The 18,170-nt window shown below is 41.2% G+C and overlaps 1 protein-coding gene across 1 annotated transcript; it reads right to left on the reverse strand.

Moving 5' to 3' along the window:
- Nucleotides 1-15,691: 15,691 nt before the first annotated feature.
- On the reverse strand, nucleotides 15,692-16,650 carry LOC127680357 (olfactory receptor 2D2-like). Its single transcript, XM_052175836.1, has one exon. The coding sequence runs from the start codon at nucleotides 16,637-16,639 to the stop codon at nucleotides 15,692-15,694; it is 948 nt and encodes a 315-aa protein (XP_052031796.1). The 5' UTR covers nucleotides 16,640-16,650.
- Nucleotides 16,651-18,170: the final 1,520 nt, after the last annotated feature.

The following is an 18,170-nucleotide window of genomic DNA, read 5'->3' on the forward strand; positions in this document are numbered from 1 at the left end:
TGTCCTATTTCCCAGGTAAATAAATAGTGACCAAAAAGTTGAGAAGGACATGGAAAGGTCATGCAGATTGTCAAGGGTGGAAACAACAGAGAACTTGCCTCTTGCCTCTTGGACTGAAACTGAATATCTAGTGTCCATTATGTTCTTGATCATCTACATTTAAGCTAATGTATATCCTTTATCTAAGACTACTGCTGATAAGAGTTGATCATGCCTCTTGATGAGGAAGGGGCCATCTCCAGAGTTGGTATGAAGGACTAGTTAGATTCTAGAGGTTCATTATGATGGAAATGCCCATGAGGATTGTGGAAAGATGGCGAGTTTTGAGAAGAGGCTGGCAGCTTCCTCAGCCCTAGCAACCAGAAACTCAGTTATCAGCCCCAGCTGGTGATGCCTCATTGAGGACCATGTAGGAATTGGTTCATTTTGGTAAGAGGAGAACTTCAAAAGATTTTCTGAGTCCGCATCTGGAATTGGAGGGTGGGGGGATAGCATTGGTTAAAGAGATGTTAAACTCAAGCACTGAAATGGCTCCTGGAGTCATCACACTGCCAGTCACAGCTACCTAAGCATGCTTGCAAGTGTTTTCTAACCAGGTCTCATGGCAACTTCCACGCTTGGCAAGCTGCATGACCTTTCCATGTCTTTCTCAACTTTTTGGTCACTATTTATTTACCTGGGAAATAGTCAGGACAACCTTTTTAAAATTTTTTAATTTTTATATCTGAAAGAAATATCAGGGCCTCTGTTTCATGCCATTATGAGAAGAAGGATAACAATACTAAACACTAGTCCTGGGGCAAGGGAGTTGCTAATGCTGCTTTGCTTATTTTGGTCCCCTCCAGGTCACAGAAAAGATTTCAACACACTTTCAAACATGATTCTTTACAACCTTGAAAACACAACTCTTCAAAAGAAAAGGACTTCTCATCATGGTGGGCTAGGGTGGAAAACTAGAGCCTCCATGTATTACCTGAAAGCTGTAGCCCTATGTATTGTCCTAGGTTCCCTCTTCCACCATATTATTTGGGACACTGGAGGAAGTTTAGTCTCTGTATGCTAAGATTTGCCCAATTGGCTGGCCTCAAACTGGTGATCCTCCTGTCTCTGCCTCCTTCAGCAAATCCTAATTCTTAGGCAAATGGATAGAACTAGAAAGTGTCATCCTGAGTGAGGTAACCCAATCACAAAAGAACACACATGGTATGCACTTACTGATAAGTGAATATTAGCCCAAAAGTTCAAAATAAACAAGCTATAATTCAAAGACCGCAGGAAGCTCAAGAAGAAGGAAGACCAAAGTGGGGGTGCTTTGGTTCCTCTGAGAAAGGGAACAAAATACTCACAGGAACAACTATGGAGACAAAGTGTAGAACAGAGACTGAAGGAAAGGTCATGCACAGACTGTCCTATTTGGGGATTCATCTTATAAACAGTCACCAAACCCTGACCCTATTATGGATAACAAGAAATGCTTACCTAAAGGAATCTGTTATGGTTGTCTTTTGGAGGGGCCCTGCCAGAGCCTTACAGATACAGAGGCAGATACTAGCAGCCAACCATTGGACTGAGCACGGGGTTCTCAATGGAGGAGTTGGAGGGCAGACTGGAGGAGCTGGCAGTGGGGAGGGGGGGGTGCTGCAGCCTCATGGGAAGAACAACAATGTTGGACAACCAGACTACCCAAGGCTCCCAGGGACTAAGCCATCAACCAAGGGATACACATGGTTCCAGTCAAAAGAGTGGCAGAGGAATGCTTTGTCGAGCATCAGTGGGAGGAGAGTTCCTTGGTCCTGTGAAGGCTCAATAGATGCACCAGCAAGGGGAAATCGAAGGGGGGTTGTGGGATTGGGTCGGGTGGAGGGCCATATTCTTGGAGGCAGGATGGGTTATGGGTTTTCGGGGAGAGGGGAAACCTGGAAGGGATACAACATTTGACATGTAAATGAAGAATATATTCAATTAAAAAAAGATTACTGAATTAGGGATCAACAATCAGAGTTAAAGTGTAGATTCTCAAAGCCATGAGTCTTTGTATAGCAGTTAAGGGGATACAGTTTTGACAGGGTAGTAGGACAGGAATCATGATGAAAATAATGAAAGGGAAAAAGAGCACTCTTTAGCCTACTGAAAAGAACTCATTCAGATCTACAGCAGTCTGTGTGGTGCAGTGTTTTCTTCAATTTCCAGGTGAGGAAACTGACTTGCAGAATTGGTAATATACCATTTCTACAGGCACTAATTTACATTCTGGGACAGAACAGGATGCTGTTCCGATGGTGCATATTTAACAACCAACTCTCCAGAAGAATAGAAGAAAAGAGAGTACAGGCAAGCCTATCTTACAAGCCAGTTAGAAAATCATGCTGCTGAGCCCATGTATCACCTCCATCATGACCACCTTAGCCTGTTGTGCATAAATTCATTGAGAAAGTCGTTAGATACATTATTCATTGCTCTAATAAAATAGTTGATATAGACACTGAAAGAAAACCTTTCTTGAGACTCATAGTCCAGGGTTCTGGGGGTATACAAAATGTATCCCTGAAACATATTTAAGTGTTTGGTCCCCAGTTCATTAAATGATTTGGAAATGGTGTGGGGTTGTGGAAGGGGTGTGTGCCTAGAAAGGCAGGGCAGGGGTTGACATTTTAAAAGGCCAAATCATTTCTAGTTTTCTCCCTTTAACTCTGCTTATATTTGTGGATCAGATTTAAGCTCTCAGCTACTGTTAGGCACCATGCTTGCCTGCCTGCTCTCAAGCCTCTTGCTATGATGGTCATGGGCCCGCACTATGAAATGGCAAGCCCCCATTAAATGTGTTCTTCTGTAAGTTGCCTTGCTCATGCTATCTGTTTATAACACAAAAGATGTCTAAGACAAGGGCACAGTAAGGGGGACAGAGAAGTCATGCAAAAGGAGGGTGAGTCAGCTGGTCACATTGCACACACAGCCATGGAGCAGACAGACAAATTCCAATGCTCACTAAACATTCTCCTTTTCAGACTGCCTAGGACCATAGGCCTTGGATGCTATGGTGGTTTAGATAAGATATCCCCATGGTCTCAGGCATTTGAATGCTTTGCCCCCAGTTTTTGACACTATTTGGATAGTTTTAGGAGGTATTGTATTGATGGAAGAACCATATCATTAGGGGCAGGCATTGAAGTTTCCAAGTCCATCACCATTCTTAGTGTAAACTCAATGTTACCTGATTGGGATTCAAGATGTCAGCCCTTAGCAACCTCGTCTAGTTGGCACGTGTCCGCTCTGCCATTACAGCCTTTTATCTCTCTGGCACAGATGGTGACACTCACAATCAGGATAGGTCACCCGTTATCAGTTAAACCCTTTAGGAAAAGACTCAAACTACCCCAGAGATACTTTTTAACAGTGATTCTAAGTCAAGTCATGTCAACAGTAAGGATGGCCAAGGCAAGCCATGAAAGAATGACCAGGGAAGGGGGCTGGCAGGAATCTGAAGAGAATGTCATCCCATCCCCTGGACTGTTCAAACCCTGTCCTGATGAGGAACATTCCTGTACAAGAGAATATGTTCACATTATTTTCCTTTTTTGGCATTGCCTGTCATCTTTCATGAGTAGTTCATGCTCATTACAAGGTAGCTGGATCTATTTCAATCCAGCTCTCCCCTAAGTACCCACCCCAATTGCCTCACTGCTCTTTGGTCTTTTTTTTTTCTAAATTCTTTGTTTACATTCCAAATGCTTTCCCCTTTCCCAGTTCCCCCCTCCCCATATGTCCCATAGGCCCTTTTCTCACCACCCATTCTCCAATACCCCCTCCCTTTTCTCTGTCCTGCTGCTCCCCTACAATGCTGGATCAAGCCTATCCAGGATCGGGGCCCTCTCCTTACTTCTTCATGGGAGTCATTTGATACACTAAATGTGTCTTGGGTATTCAGGGCTTCTGGGCTAATTAATATCCACTTATCAGTGAATGCATTCCATGTGATTGGGTTACCTCATTTAGGATGATATTTTCTAGTTTCAGCCATTTACCTAAAATTTTCATGAATTCATTGTTTTTAATTGCTGATTAGTATTCCATTGTGTAAATATACCACATTTTCTGTATCCATTCCTCCACTGAGGGACATCTAGATTCTTTCCAGCTTCTGGCTATTATAAATAGGGCTGCAATAAACATAGTGGAGCATGTGTCCTTATTGCATGCAGGGGAATCCTCTGGATATATTCCCAGGAGTGGTATAGCCGGATCCTCCGGAAGTGTCATGCCCAGTTTTCTGAGGAATTGCCAGACTGATTTCCAGAGTGGTTGTACCATCTCACACCCCCACCAGCAGTGGAGCAGTGTTCCTCTTTCCCCACATCCCTGCCAACACCTGCTGTCTCCTGAGTTTTTAAGCTTAGCCATTCTGACTGGTGTGTGGTGAAATCTCAGGGTTGTTTTGATTTGCATTTCCCTAATGACTAATGATGTTGAGCATTTCTTAAGGTACTTCTCGGCCATCCGAATTTCTTCAGGCGAAAATTCTTTGTTTAGCTCTGTACCCTATTTTTTAATAGGGTTATTTGGTTCCCTGGGGTCTAACTTCTTGATTTCTTTGTATATATTGGATATTAGCCCTCTATCAGATGTAGGGTTGGTGAAGATCTTTTCCCAATATGTTGGTTGCCGTTTTGTCCTTTTGATAGTGTCTTTTGCCTTACAGAAACTTTGTAATTTTATGAGGTCCCATTTGTCAATTCTTGATCTTAGAGCATAAGCTATTGGTGTTCTATTCAGGAACTTTTCTCCTGTGCCCATGTCCTCAAGGGTCTTCCCCATTTCATTTTCTATTCGTTTCAGCATGTCTGGTTTTATGGGAAGGTCCTTGATCCACTTGGAGTTGAGCTTAGTACAAGGAGATAAGAATGGATTAATTTGCATTCTTCTGCATGCTGACTTCCAGTTGGACCAGCACCATTTGTTAAAAAGGCTATCTTTTTTCCACTGGATGTTTTCAGCTCCTTTTTTGAAGATCAAATGGCCATAGGTTTGTGGATGCATTTCTGGGTCTTCAATTCTATTCCATTGGTCCACTTGCCTGTCACTATGCCAATACCATGCAGTTTTTAACACTATTTCTCTGTAGTATTGCTTGAGATCTGGGATATTGATTCCTCCAGAAGTTCTTTTACTGTTGAGAATAGTTTTAGCTATTCTGGTTTTTTGTTTTTGGTTTTTTTTTTTTTTTTTTTTTGTTATTCCAGATGAATTTGAGACTTGCTTTTTCTAGCTCTGTGAAGAACTGAGTTAGGAATTTGATGGGAATTGCATTGAATCTGTGTATTGCTTTTGGCAAGATGGCCATTTTAACTATGTTAATCCTGCCAATCCATGAGCATGGAAGATTTTTCCATTTTCTGAGGTCTAGTTCTAGCTAGAGAAATTAGACAAAATAAGGAGGTCAAAGGGATACAAATTGGAAAGGAAGAAGTCAAACTATCACTATTTGCAGATGATATGATAGTTTACTTAAGTGACCCCAAAAAGTCCACCAGAGAACTCGTACAGCTGATAAACAACTTCAGCAAAGTGGCTGGTTATAAAATCAACTCAAGCAAATCAGTTACCTTCCTATACTCAAAGGATAAGCAGGCTGAGAAAGAAATTAGGGAAATGACACCCTTCGCAACAGCCACAAACAATATAAAGTATCTTGGTGTGACTCTAACCAAAGAAATAAAAGATCTGTATGAGAAGAACTTTTTGGTCCTTTTAAAACTCCATTTGGTCTTATCTGTGATGGCCTTCTAGCATGGTTGTAGCGTCATGCATTGAAGCTTCACAATGTGCCAGGGGTCACTCCACTGCAGAAAGCTGACACTTTCTCTCCTATAACCTATGAATTGTCTAGAGCAGATGAGACTAGTAGGGGCTCAAGAGGCCACAGTGGATTGTTGACTGACTAAGTCTTGTGCGGGCAACCACAGGTGCTTTGAGATGTGAGTACAGAGTCCTATAATGTCTAAAATACATTCCGTGGCCTTAGTCTTCTGCAACCTCTGGCTACCACAGTCTTTCTCTACAATGGTCCCTCAGCTTCTCAAGGAAAGTGGCAGAAATCTATCACTTCTGACGAGTACTCCACAGACACTTCTCTAGACTTTGACTAGTAGATTTTCTGCATTAACCAGCAACCACAGCACAAAGAAACTCCTCTGAGAATGTTGGGAGCTGCACTTAGCTATGGGCATCTGGGAGGGCAGTTCCACACTTGTCAGATTAGCACAATAACCATAGTGAGTTAACAACTGAGCCTATGAGCTCTCAGCCATCAGCTTCTAAGGAGACTGTCTACATATCACTTTCATACTCGTTCCCTCCATTTTTCCAATAATGTTCTGTAGACAATCATGACCTTATAACCAACCTACAGACCAGAATGCACTGGTCAATATTAACCTTTACCTATTAGCCCTTTATCCCTCTAAATCAAGGAATACCAAAATGTCCTGCACAGTGTTCTGCCCCCTGAAAAGCATTCTCTTCAGTAATGTCTTCAGGCCCATCCAAGACAAACAACACAGTGTTCTACTTTCAGGTAATGTGCACCCATCATACAGAATTATCTGTAACCAGCATAATTTGTGCCTCCCATCAGTCCACCATAGAGAACTTCCCATAGAAGCCATCAGTTCAGATTATAGAGGGGATATAGCAGCAGTAAGCAACTTGGGCCACTTTCTCAAGCAATATTCCTGTGTGTACATGGATTGTTAATGTTAACTGTGTCTGGACACTGGCATTCTCTGGTTCACACCTCTGTGTACAGGCTTTGGGATCTTGTATGATAAATAACACCTAGCTCATCATGGGTAATGATGACATGCGGCCATGCCTTCCTGTTTCTTCAGTACTACAGTTCCTATTATTAAGATGATAACACATCCTAATGTTCCCTACAAATTCTATGTACCTATCGTAGTCCCAGCTCCCACAGTTTTGAAATTGCCAAATGTATCTTAAATTTCGATGGAAATTCCAAGCACCTCAAAAGAGACAAAACAATCTTGAAAAGATAAAGTTGGAGTGGTCCTGATTTTCAGTCTCAAAGCCATTCAAAAAAGAATGACATCCTTTATTGGATATAGGATTGGTAAAGATCTTTTCCCAATCTGTTGGTTGCTGTTTTGTCCTATTGACAGTGTCCTTTGTCTTACAGAAGCTTTGCCATTTTATGAGGTCCCATTTGTCAATTCTTGATTTTAGAGCATAAGCTATTGGTATTCTGTTAAGGAATTTCCCCTGTGCCCATGTGCTCAAGGCTCTTCCCCACTTTCTTTTCTGTTAGATTCAGTGTATCTGGTTTTATGTGGAGGTCCTTGATCCAGTTGGACTTGAGCTTTCTACAGGGAGATAAGAATGGATCAATTTGCATCCTTCTACATGTTGACTGCCAGTTGACCTAGCACCACTTGTGGAAAATGCTGTCTTTTTTTCCACTGGATGGTTTTAGCTCCTTTGTCAAAGATCAAGTGACCATAGGTATTAGGGTTCATTTCTGAGTCTTTAATTCTATTCGATTGATCTTCCTGCCTGTCTCTGTATGAATACCATGAAGTATTTATCATTATTGTTCTGTACTATAGTTTGAGGTCAGGGGTGGTGATTCCACCAGAGGTTCTTTTATTGTTGAGAATAGTTTTCACTATCCTGGGTTTTTTTGTTATTCCAGATAAATTTAAAAATTGCTCTTTCTAACTCTGTGAAGAATTGAATTGGAATTTTGATGGGGATTGCATTGAATCTGAATATTGCTTTTGGCAAGATGGCCATTTTTCTATATTAGCCCTGCCAATCCATGAGCATAGGAGTAATATTCCTGTCTTAATCTTTGGCAATTCATAGCCACACCCTCTGCTGGAGAGCTTCAGACAAATTAGTACCAGCATAGTAGGGGTATTCCAGTGACAACCTGACCATGTTTTGAAGAAGACTGTGGAAGGACTTTGGAACTTTGGGCTAGAAGATCCATTCCATGTTAAGAGCTCATGTTTTGTAGGCGCTTGGAAGACAATGTTGAGAATAGTGCAGAAAATGGAGGCCTGGTTGTAAAATTTCAGACTGGAATTTAAGACTCTTATCAGGGCTGTTGCTGTTTTGATTGTAAAGATATTGTAGTTTTGGTTCGCTGGAGCTGAAGAATCAGCTGTGATTAACAAGATACCAGAACTACTAAAGCAAAACCTTTGCATTACTGGGACTATCGATGCTGGTTAGCTGGAGCTAAGAAATTAATGAACAGCTTCGGGGATCAGGAACAGCCTGGGCCTCCCCACCCCATCTCCAGGAAGTGCAAGAGGCAAACTGTGCACCCTGAGGCCAGCTGGGAAGAAGCAGCATGCTCTGGTGAGTCCAGCACTGACAACAAGACCAACTAACACCACTGAGAACTAGATGTCAAAAGGCAAATGTAGGAACATTACTAACAGAAATCAAGGCAATATGGCAGCATCTAAACCCAATTCTCCTTTAACAGCATGTCCTGGATACCCCAACACACCAGAAAAACAAGATTTGGATTTAAAATCACTGGTCATGGTGCTGTTACAGGAACACATGAAGGACATACTTAAAGAAATTCAGGAGAAAATGGATCAAAAGTTAGAAGCCCTTACAAGGGAAACACAAAAATCATTGAAAGAAATTCAGGAGAATACAGAAGCCAATAAGGAGGAAATGCAAAAATCACTTAAAGAAATACAGGAGAACTTTGGTCAACAGGCTGAGGTCATGAAAGAGGAAACACAAAAATCTCTTAAAGAATTACAGGAAAGCACAAACAAGCAAGTGAAGGAGCTAAGCAAAACCATCCAGGATCTAACATATGAAGTAGAAACAACTAAGAAATCTCAAAGGGAGACAACTTTGGAGAGAGAAAACCTTGGGAAGAAATCAGGGGGCATAGATGCAAATATCAACAACAGAATACAAGAGATAGAAGAAAGAATCTCAGATGCTGAAGATACCATAGAAACCATGGACTCAACAGTTAAAGAAAATGCAAAATGCAAAAAGCTTATAACCCAAAATATCCAGGAAATCCAGGACACAATGAGAAGACCAAACCTAAGGATTATAGGCATAGATGAGAGTGAAGATTTACAACTTAAAGGGCCAGCAAATATCTTCAATAAAATTATGGAAGAAAACTTCCCTAACCTAAAGAGAGAGATGCCCATGAATATACAAGAAGCCTACAGAACTGCAAACAGACTGGACCAGAACAGAAATACCTCCAGTCACATAATAATCAAAACACCAAATGTACTAAACAAAGAAAGAATATTAAAGATAGTAAGAGAAAAAGGCCAAGTAACATATCAAGGAAGACCTATCAGAATCACACCAGACTTCTCACCAGAGACTATGAAAGCTAGAAGATCCTGGGTAAATCTCATGCAGACTCTAAGAGAACACAAATGACAGCCAAAAAACTACTATACCCAGCAAAACTCTCAATCACCATAGATGGAGAAACTAAGATATTCCATGACAAAACCAAGTTTACCCAATATCTTTCCACAAACCCAGTCCTACAAAGGATAATAGGAGGAAAACATCAATTTAAGGAGGAAAACCTCACACTTGAAAAAGCAAGATAGTAACCTTCTTTAACCAAACACAAAAGAAGATAAACAAATTTTAAAAATAACATCAAAAATGACAGGAAGTAATAATCACTATTCCTTAATATCTCGTAACATCAATGGACTCAATTCCCCAATAAAAAGACAGGCTAACAGACTGGATACTTAAACAGGACCCTACATTTTGCTGCATACAGGAAACACACCTCAGTATGAAAGACAAACACTACCTTAGTGTAAAAGGCTGGATGACAATTTTACAAGCATATGGTCTCAGGAAACAAGCTGGAGTAGCCATTCTAATATCAGATAAAAATGACTTTCAACCCAAAGTCATCAAAAGAGACTCTGAGGGACACTTCTTGCTGGTCAAAGGAAAAATACACCATGAAGAACTTTCAATCCTCAACATCTATGCTCCAAATGCAAGGGCACCCTCATTCATAAAAGAAACTTTACTAAAGCTCAAAGCACACATTGCACTTAACACAATAATTGTGGGTGACTTCAACACTGCACTTTCCTCAATGGACTGATCAGGAAAACAGAAACTGAACAGAGACACAGTGAAACTAATTGAAGCTTTGGAACAATTAGATTTAACAGATATATATAGAACATTTTATCCTAAAGCAAAAGAATATACCTTTTTCTCAGAACCTCATGGTACCTTCTCCAAAATGGATCATATAATTGGTCACAAGACAGACCTCAACAAATACAAAAAGATCAAAATAATCCCATGCCTCCTATCAGATCACTATGGAGTAAAAGTGGTCTTCAATAGCAACAAAAACAACAGAAAGCCCACATACATTTGGAAACTGAACAATATTCTACTCAATGATACCTTGGTCAAGGAAGAAATAAAGAAAGAAATCAAAGACTTTTTAGAATTTAATGAAAATGAAGACACAACATACCCAAATCTATGGGACACAATGAAAGCAGTGCTAAGAGGAGAATTCATAGCCCTGAGTGCCTCCAAAAAGAAAATGGAGAGAGCATCATACACTAGCAGCTTAGCAACACACCTGAAAGCCTGGAACAAAAAGAAGCTATTTCACCCAGGAGGAGTAGAAGGCAGGAAATCATCAAACTCAATGCTGAAATCAATCAAGCAGAAACAAAAAGAACCATACAAAGAATCAACAAAATCAGGAGCTGGTTCTTTGAGAAAATCAACAAGATAGATAAATCCTTAGCCAGACTTACCAAAGATCACAGAGACAGTATCCAGATTAACAAAATTAGAAATGAAAAGGGAGATATAACATCAGAAACTGAGGAAATTCAAAAAATCAACAGATCCTACTACAAAAGCCTATCTATACTCAACACAACTGGAGAATCTGGCAGAAATGGACAGTTTCCTAGACCGATATCAAACACCAAAATTAAATCAGGATCAAATAGATCATCTAAACAGTTCCATAACTCCTAACGAAATAAAGGGAGTCATACAAAGTCTCCCAACCAAAAGAAGCACGGGACCAGATGGCTTCAGTGCAGAATTCTATCAGACCTTCAAAGAAGACCTAACACTAATACTCTTCAAACTCCACCAAATAGAAACAGTAGGAACACTATACAACTCGTTCTATGAAGCCACAATTACACTGATACCAAAACCACACAAAGATCCAACTAAGAAAAAGAACTTCAGGCCAATTTCCCTTATGAATATTGATGCAAAAATACTTAATAAAATTCTTGCCAACCAAACCCAAGAACACATCAAAACGATCATCCACCATGATCAAGTAGGCTTCATCCCAGGGATGCAGGGATGGTTCAACATACGGAAATCCATCAATGCAATCCACTACATAAACAAACTCAAAGAATAAAACCATATGATCATTTCATTAGATGCTGAAAAAGCATTTGACAAAATTCAGCATCCTTTCATGCTAAAAGTATTGGAAAGAACAGGAATTCAAGGCCCATACCTAAACATAGTAAAAGCAATATACAGCAAACCGGTAGCCAACATCAAACTAAATGGACAGAAACTTGAAGCAATCCCACTAAAATCAGGGACTAGACAAGGCTGTCCTCTCTCTCCGTATCTTTTCAATATAGTACTTGAAGTTCTAGCTAGAGCAATTAGACAACATAAGGAAGTCAAAGGGAAACAAATTGGAAAGGAGGAAGTCAAATTATCACTATTTGCAGATGACATGATAGTCTACTTAAGTGACCCGATAACTTCCACCAGAGAACTCCTAAAGCTGATAAATAACTTCATCAAAGTGGCTGGGTATAAAAATCAACTCAAGCAAATCAGTTGCCTTCCTATACTCAAAGGGTAAGCATACTGAGAAAGAAGTTAGGGAAATGACACCCTTCACAATAGCCACAAACAATATAAAGTATCTGGGTGTGATTCTAACCAAACAAGCGAAAGATCTATAAGATAAGAACTTCAGGTCTCTGAAGAAGGAAATTGAAGAAGAAGACCTCAGAAAATGGAAAGATCTTCCATGCTCATGGATTGGCAGGATTAGTATAGTTAAAATGGTCATCTTGCCAAAAGCAATCTACAGATTCAATGCAATTCCCATAAAATCCCAACTCAGTTCTTCACAGAGTTAGAAAAAGCAATTCTCACATTCATCTGGAATAACAAAAAACCCAGGATAGCTAAAACTATTCTCAACAGTAAAAGAACTAGAGGGGGATTCAGTATCCCAGACCTCAAGCAATACTACAGAGCAATAGTGTTTAAAAAACTGCATGGTATTGGCACAGGGACAGGCAAGTGGACCAATGGAATAGAATTGAAGACCCAGAAATGAATCCACACACCTATGGTCACTTGATCTTTGACAAAGGAGCAGAAAACATCCAGGGGAAAAAAGATAGCCTTTTCAACAAATGGTGCTGGTCCAACTGGAGGTCAGCATGCAGAAGAATGCAAATTGATCCATTCTTATCTCCTTGTACTAAACTCAACTCCAAGTGGATCAAGGACCTCCACATAAAACCAGACACACTGGCTCCTGGTTCTGGAAAGACTCAGTGTAGCAGTATAAGGCAAAACCAGAACAGGGAAGTGGGAAGGGTGGGTGGGAGAATAGGGGGAAGGGAAAGGGGCTTAAGTGACTTTCAGGGAGTGGGGGACCAGAAAAGGGGAAATCATTTGAAATATGAATAAAAAATATATCGAATGAAGTAAAAAGAAAAAACCAGACACACTGAAACTAATAGAAAAGAAACTGGGGAAAACCCTTGAGGACATAGGCACAGGTGAAAAGTTCCTGAACAGAACTCCCATAGCTTATGCTCTTAGATCAAGAATTGACAAATGGGACCTCATAAAATTACAAAGTTTCTGTAAGGCAAAGGACACTGTCAAAAGGACAAAACGGCAACCAAAAAATTGGGAAAAAATCTTCACCAACCCTACATCTGATAGAGGACTAATATCCAATATATACAAAGAACTCAAGAAGTTAGACCCCAGGGAACCAAATAACCCTATTAAAAATGGGGTACAGATCTAAACAAAGAATTTTCACCTGAAGGAATTCAGATGGCCGAGAAGTACCTTAAAAAATGCTCAACATCATTAGTCATTAGGGAAATGCAAATCAAAACAACTCTGAGTTTTCACTTCACACCAGTCAGAATGGCTAAAGTTAAAAACTCAGGAGACAGCAGGTGTTGGTGAGGATGTGGAGAAAGGGGAACACTCCTCCACTGTTGGTGGTGTTGTAAGATGGTACAACCACTTTGGAAATCAGTCTGGCGATTCCTCAGAAAACTGGACATGACACTTCCGGAGGACCCTGCTATACCTCTCCTGGTCATATACCCAAAGGATTTCCTGGCATGCAATAAAAACACATGCTCCATTATGTTCATAGCAGCCTTATTTATAATAGCCAGAACCTGGAAAGAATCCAGATGTCCCTCAATGGAGGAATGGATACAGAAAATGTGGTATATTTACACAATGGAATACTACTCAGCAATTAAAAACAATGAATTCATGAAATTTTTAGGCAAATGGTTGGATCTGGAAAATATCATCCTAAGTGAGGTAACCCAATCACAAAAGAATACACATGGAATGCAATCTCTGATAAGTGGATATTAATTTGTCCAGAAGCTCTGAATACCCAAGGCACAATTAGCATAAGAAATGACTCCCATGAAGAAGTAAGGAGAGGGCCCTGATCCTGGAAAGGCTTGATCTAGCATTGGAGGGGAGTACCAGGACAGAGAAAAAGGAGAGAGGTAATTGGAGAATGGGTGGAGAAAAGAAGGTTTATGGGACATATGGGGAGGGGCAACTGGGAAAGGGGAAATCATTTGGAATGTAAACAAAGAATATAGAAAATAAAAATATATAATAAAAAAAGAAAAGGCCAGCATCACTGAGGTGAAATCTTCTTGGAAGTGTTTTCTAAGAGAACACAGAGGCTGCATTTCAGTGATAGCTAAGGTGGTACGTTGTGCTGGGATGGACTTGTTAATGTATAAGAGTCACCCTGGTGGTACTGGTTTTGAAGGCATGAAGGGGTCATAAAGATCAGCTGAGGCTAGGCACTGTGAGAAGCCATGGAAAGCCATTGGTGAAGGTGCAGCCTCAGTTGCATTGATGGCCCAGGACTGAAGGGGTCATACAAAGGAGCTGAGGCTTGGCACCATGAAGAGAGCCTATGAGTGAAGACTAGCAGCAGAAGACAGCAGTGTTTTGGAGATGCCAATACCATGAGATGACCAACAAGAATAGCAGCAGCAGTGGAGTACAGGCAGCTGGAGCATAGAAGACAGGGTGTGTACTACAAAGGGCAAGCCTGGTGAAGTGACTCAATCCCTTGGAGGAGCCCAGAAGATCATGAGTTGGATCCCAGACATTGGACCATTAGAGTCTGATTTTGCTTTTGATTGTGACTATGCCCTTATGTTTTTCCCTCTTAAAGAAAGAAAGTGTTTGAATGTAGTACACAGTTAGGAGACTTTGAATTTATAAAAGACTTTGTATTTTAAAAGATATGGAATTTCTTTTCTTTTCTTTTTTCTTTTTTCTTTGTTTTCCTTCTTTTTTTTTTTTTCGGTTTTTTTCAAGACAGGGCTTCTCTGTATAGGGTTTCTCTGAGCTCTCTGACTGTCCTGGAAGTGACTCTGTAGACCAGGTTAGCCTCGAACTCAGAAATCCGCCTGCCTCTGCCTCCGAAGTGCTGGAATTACAGGTGTGTGCCACCACTGCCAGGCTTGGAAAATTTTAAAGGGATTGAACTTTTAATATGTAAAGGCTGTGAGACTTTTAAAGTTATTTAGATCTTGAGGATAAATAGGAAAGTAAGGATTGAGGCTTAATAGTGATGTGTTTGTGTGTCAGGTTGACAAGGGGTTAATTTTACTTGATGGTTTTGTGTGTCAACTTGACACAAGCTGGAGTTATCACAGAAAATGGAGCTTCAGTTGAGGAAGTGCCTCATGAGATCCAGCTATAAGGCATTTTCTTAATTAGTAATCAAGGGGAGAGAGCCCACTGTGGGTGGTGCCATCCTTGAGCTGGTAGTATTTTGTTCTATGAGAGAGCGAGCTGAACAAACAAGAGGAAGCAGGCCAGCATGGCCCCTATATCAGCTCCTGCTTCCTGACCTGCTTGAGTTCCAGTCCTGACTTCCTTTGGTGATGAACAGCACCATGGAAGTGTAAGCTGAATAAACTCTTTCCTCCTCAACTTGCTTCTTGGTCATGATGGTTATGGAGGAATAGAAACCCTGACTAAGACAATTAGGTTTTAAAGGTTTTATCCACTATTCCTTTTCTTCTGTTATTGATGAATCCATCTGAGCATGATTACACAAGGAGTCTTGCAATCTACCACTAACAAAAGCGAGGCCCAAATGAGTCATTGGTTGTAGAACCACTAATATTTATACTTTGGGGTGTAGTCATTTATCAATACAGCATGTTCTCTTTCAGGAATGTTGTAACTAGTAATTAAGTTGTATGTTGTATAAAATTCACAATATTGCTCACATAAACAAAGACACAGTCTCTGTATTAAACAAAGAACATTTTATAAAATGTTTATCCAAGGATCATCATCATGGTCCACTGGTTCCCCTGCCATAACCCATCACCTTGAGAAATGCCCTCTTGATGTCTTTGTTTCTCAGACTGTAGACCACAGGGTTGAGCAATGGTGTAAAAGCACTATAAAAGAGTGAGACCTGCTTGTCTTGCTCAGGAGAGTAGCTTGAGTTGGGCCTCATATAGGTGTAAGTGGCTGGAATATAGAAAAATGTGACCACAGTCAGGTGGGAGGCACAGGTAGAGAAAGTCTTGCAGCGGCCCTGGGTGGACTTGATCTTGAGAATTGCCATGGCAATACGAATGTAAGAGGCCACAATGAGGGAGATTGGAACAACAACCAAAAAGACACTCAAGACCAAGTCCAGCATATCAATGAGGTGGGTATCCATACAAGCCAGGCTACGAACTGAAGGACCTTCACACACGTAGTGGTTGACCCTGTTGGGCCCACAATATGGCAGACTCATGGTGAAGAAAGTATGCACTAAAGAAGAAAAGAAACCACAGATCCAAGTCCCTGATGTCAACTGTATGCACAGGCCCCAGTTGAGGATCACAGTATAATGCAGTGGATAGCAAATGGCCACATACCTGTCATAAGCCATGACAACAAAGAAGGTGCACTCAGTTATACCTAGGGCACCAAACATAAACATCTGCAGCCAGCAGCCAGTGAAGGAGATGGTCTGAGAGTGTGCAAGAAGATGCACCAACATCTGGGGCATGGTGGTGGTGACATAGCCCATATCCAACAGGGAGAGGACACAGAGGAAGAAGTACATGGGAGTGTGCAGCTGTGTGTCCAGGCAGACCAGCATGATGATGAGCCCGTTGCCCAGGACTGAGCTCAGATAGATGAGAAGGAAGACAATGAAGAGGATGCTGTTGGTCGTGGGGTCACTGGAGAAGCCGATCAGGATGAACTCAGACACCCAACTTTGGTTCTGCACCGGAATCATCCAAAACACAATGTCTGTAAGAGAATCACAGCCATATGTATAACACCGATAAACAGCCCTGGAAGATGGCATCTACAGAGGCAGGAAGTCTGAGGTGGTTATTGTGAGCACACTGCTCAGTTTCTGTACACTCTGTCAAAGATTCTCAACCACCCGCTCAGTCTCTTCATCTGTAAAATGAGTCTGATGATACTCTTACGAGTATTGTGACTATTTAAATTATCTCACATAATTCTGGAAACACCACATAATGCATGGCGTGTCCTAGACTGTCTCATACTCTCAATCCACCCCGTAATGAACATTAGTTTCTCACCCAGCTGGAAACAGGTACCTCAGAAGATCTGAAACAGGCATCAAACTTGTCCTGTGTATAAGTGGCCTCTCCTCACAGGAAGGAATCCTTTCTTCCTAACCAGCTGTGCAACCTGGGGCTTCATCACCAGAGGGCAGTAAGAAGCCCTCAGACAGATCTTCTGCAGCTGCTCTGAGTCCTTCCTTCCTGTACTTTAGTCTTCCTTCCCTGACCTTGAAACCTCCCTCCCTGGACTTCCACGCCAGTGGATATGTCAGGACTGGCAGTCCTCACCTTAATTGTCTCATTGGACCAACACCCATCATGACAAGTGCTACACTGTCCCTCCTATCCCACAGCAACTGTACTCCTGGCACTTCCAGCCTGCACTGCCTACAGCTCCCTGTCAGCTGTGTCTGCAGTCCAGCCCTGACCACACTCCAGGCAATGATTTCTCCACACAGCGACCACTTCATTCAAACTCTGTAAAGGGTTGTCCACTAACAGGCTGCCCATTCTTTATGCAATAGCCTCTTCATTAGAGTCTGAATCTCTCTTCAGATTACACAGGTTCTAGAAGGCTGTGATACATCTCTCATCTCAGCACATAAAGGACGATCAGGAGCTCTTGTGTAGCCAAGGCTACATAATAGGTTTGAAGCTAACCTGAGTTACATGAGGCACTATAAATAGCTACTTTCTAGCACTAAAAATAAAATCAATGAGGGACAAGAACATGGCTCATCTGGGAAATTGGCCTGAGGCCAAGTCCGATGGCCCCATTGCAATCTGTGAAGCCAAGAGATGGAAGGAGAGGATTGATTCCCTCATGTGCTCTGGGAACATGACAGCCTGCAAGTACACACACACACACACACACACCTGCATACACAGATGCACACATACAAACAGACACACACATTTTCAAAACAAAGAATCAATTTAAAAAAAAAAACAGAACAGAAAAAAATTCAGACACAGACTCACCACACAGTCAAATGGTTTTTAATGGAAGGCATTCTACAGTGGACAGGAGCCACCTTAGTGTCTCCAACAGATGCTGATGGATGGTGTGTGCATTCATGCATGAAAGATATCCTTTTTGTATCACATCCTCCTGCCTCTGAACACACAAGGGTCAATTCCCTTGTGTGTTCAATGGTCTAAACTATGGTTATAAGACAACCAAATTTTAGAATCAAAACCAGAGGAAAAATTTTATCCTAAATGGGTAAG

Source organism: Apodemus sylvaticus, chromosome 3 (assembly GCF_947179515.1).
Source record: "Apodemus sylvaticus chromosome 3, mApoSyl1.1, whole genome shotgun sequence".
Taxonomy (NCBI): Eukaryota; Metazoa; Chordata; class Mammalia; order Rodentia; family Muridae; genus Apodemus; species Apodemus sylvaticus.

Excerpts from the sequence above, each read along its gene's own strand:
- LOC127680357 (XM_052175836.1), bottom strand. The coding sequence starts at position 16,639 with ATGATTCCGGTGCAGAACCAAAGTTGGGTGTCTGAGTTCATCCTGATC.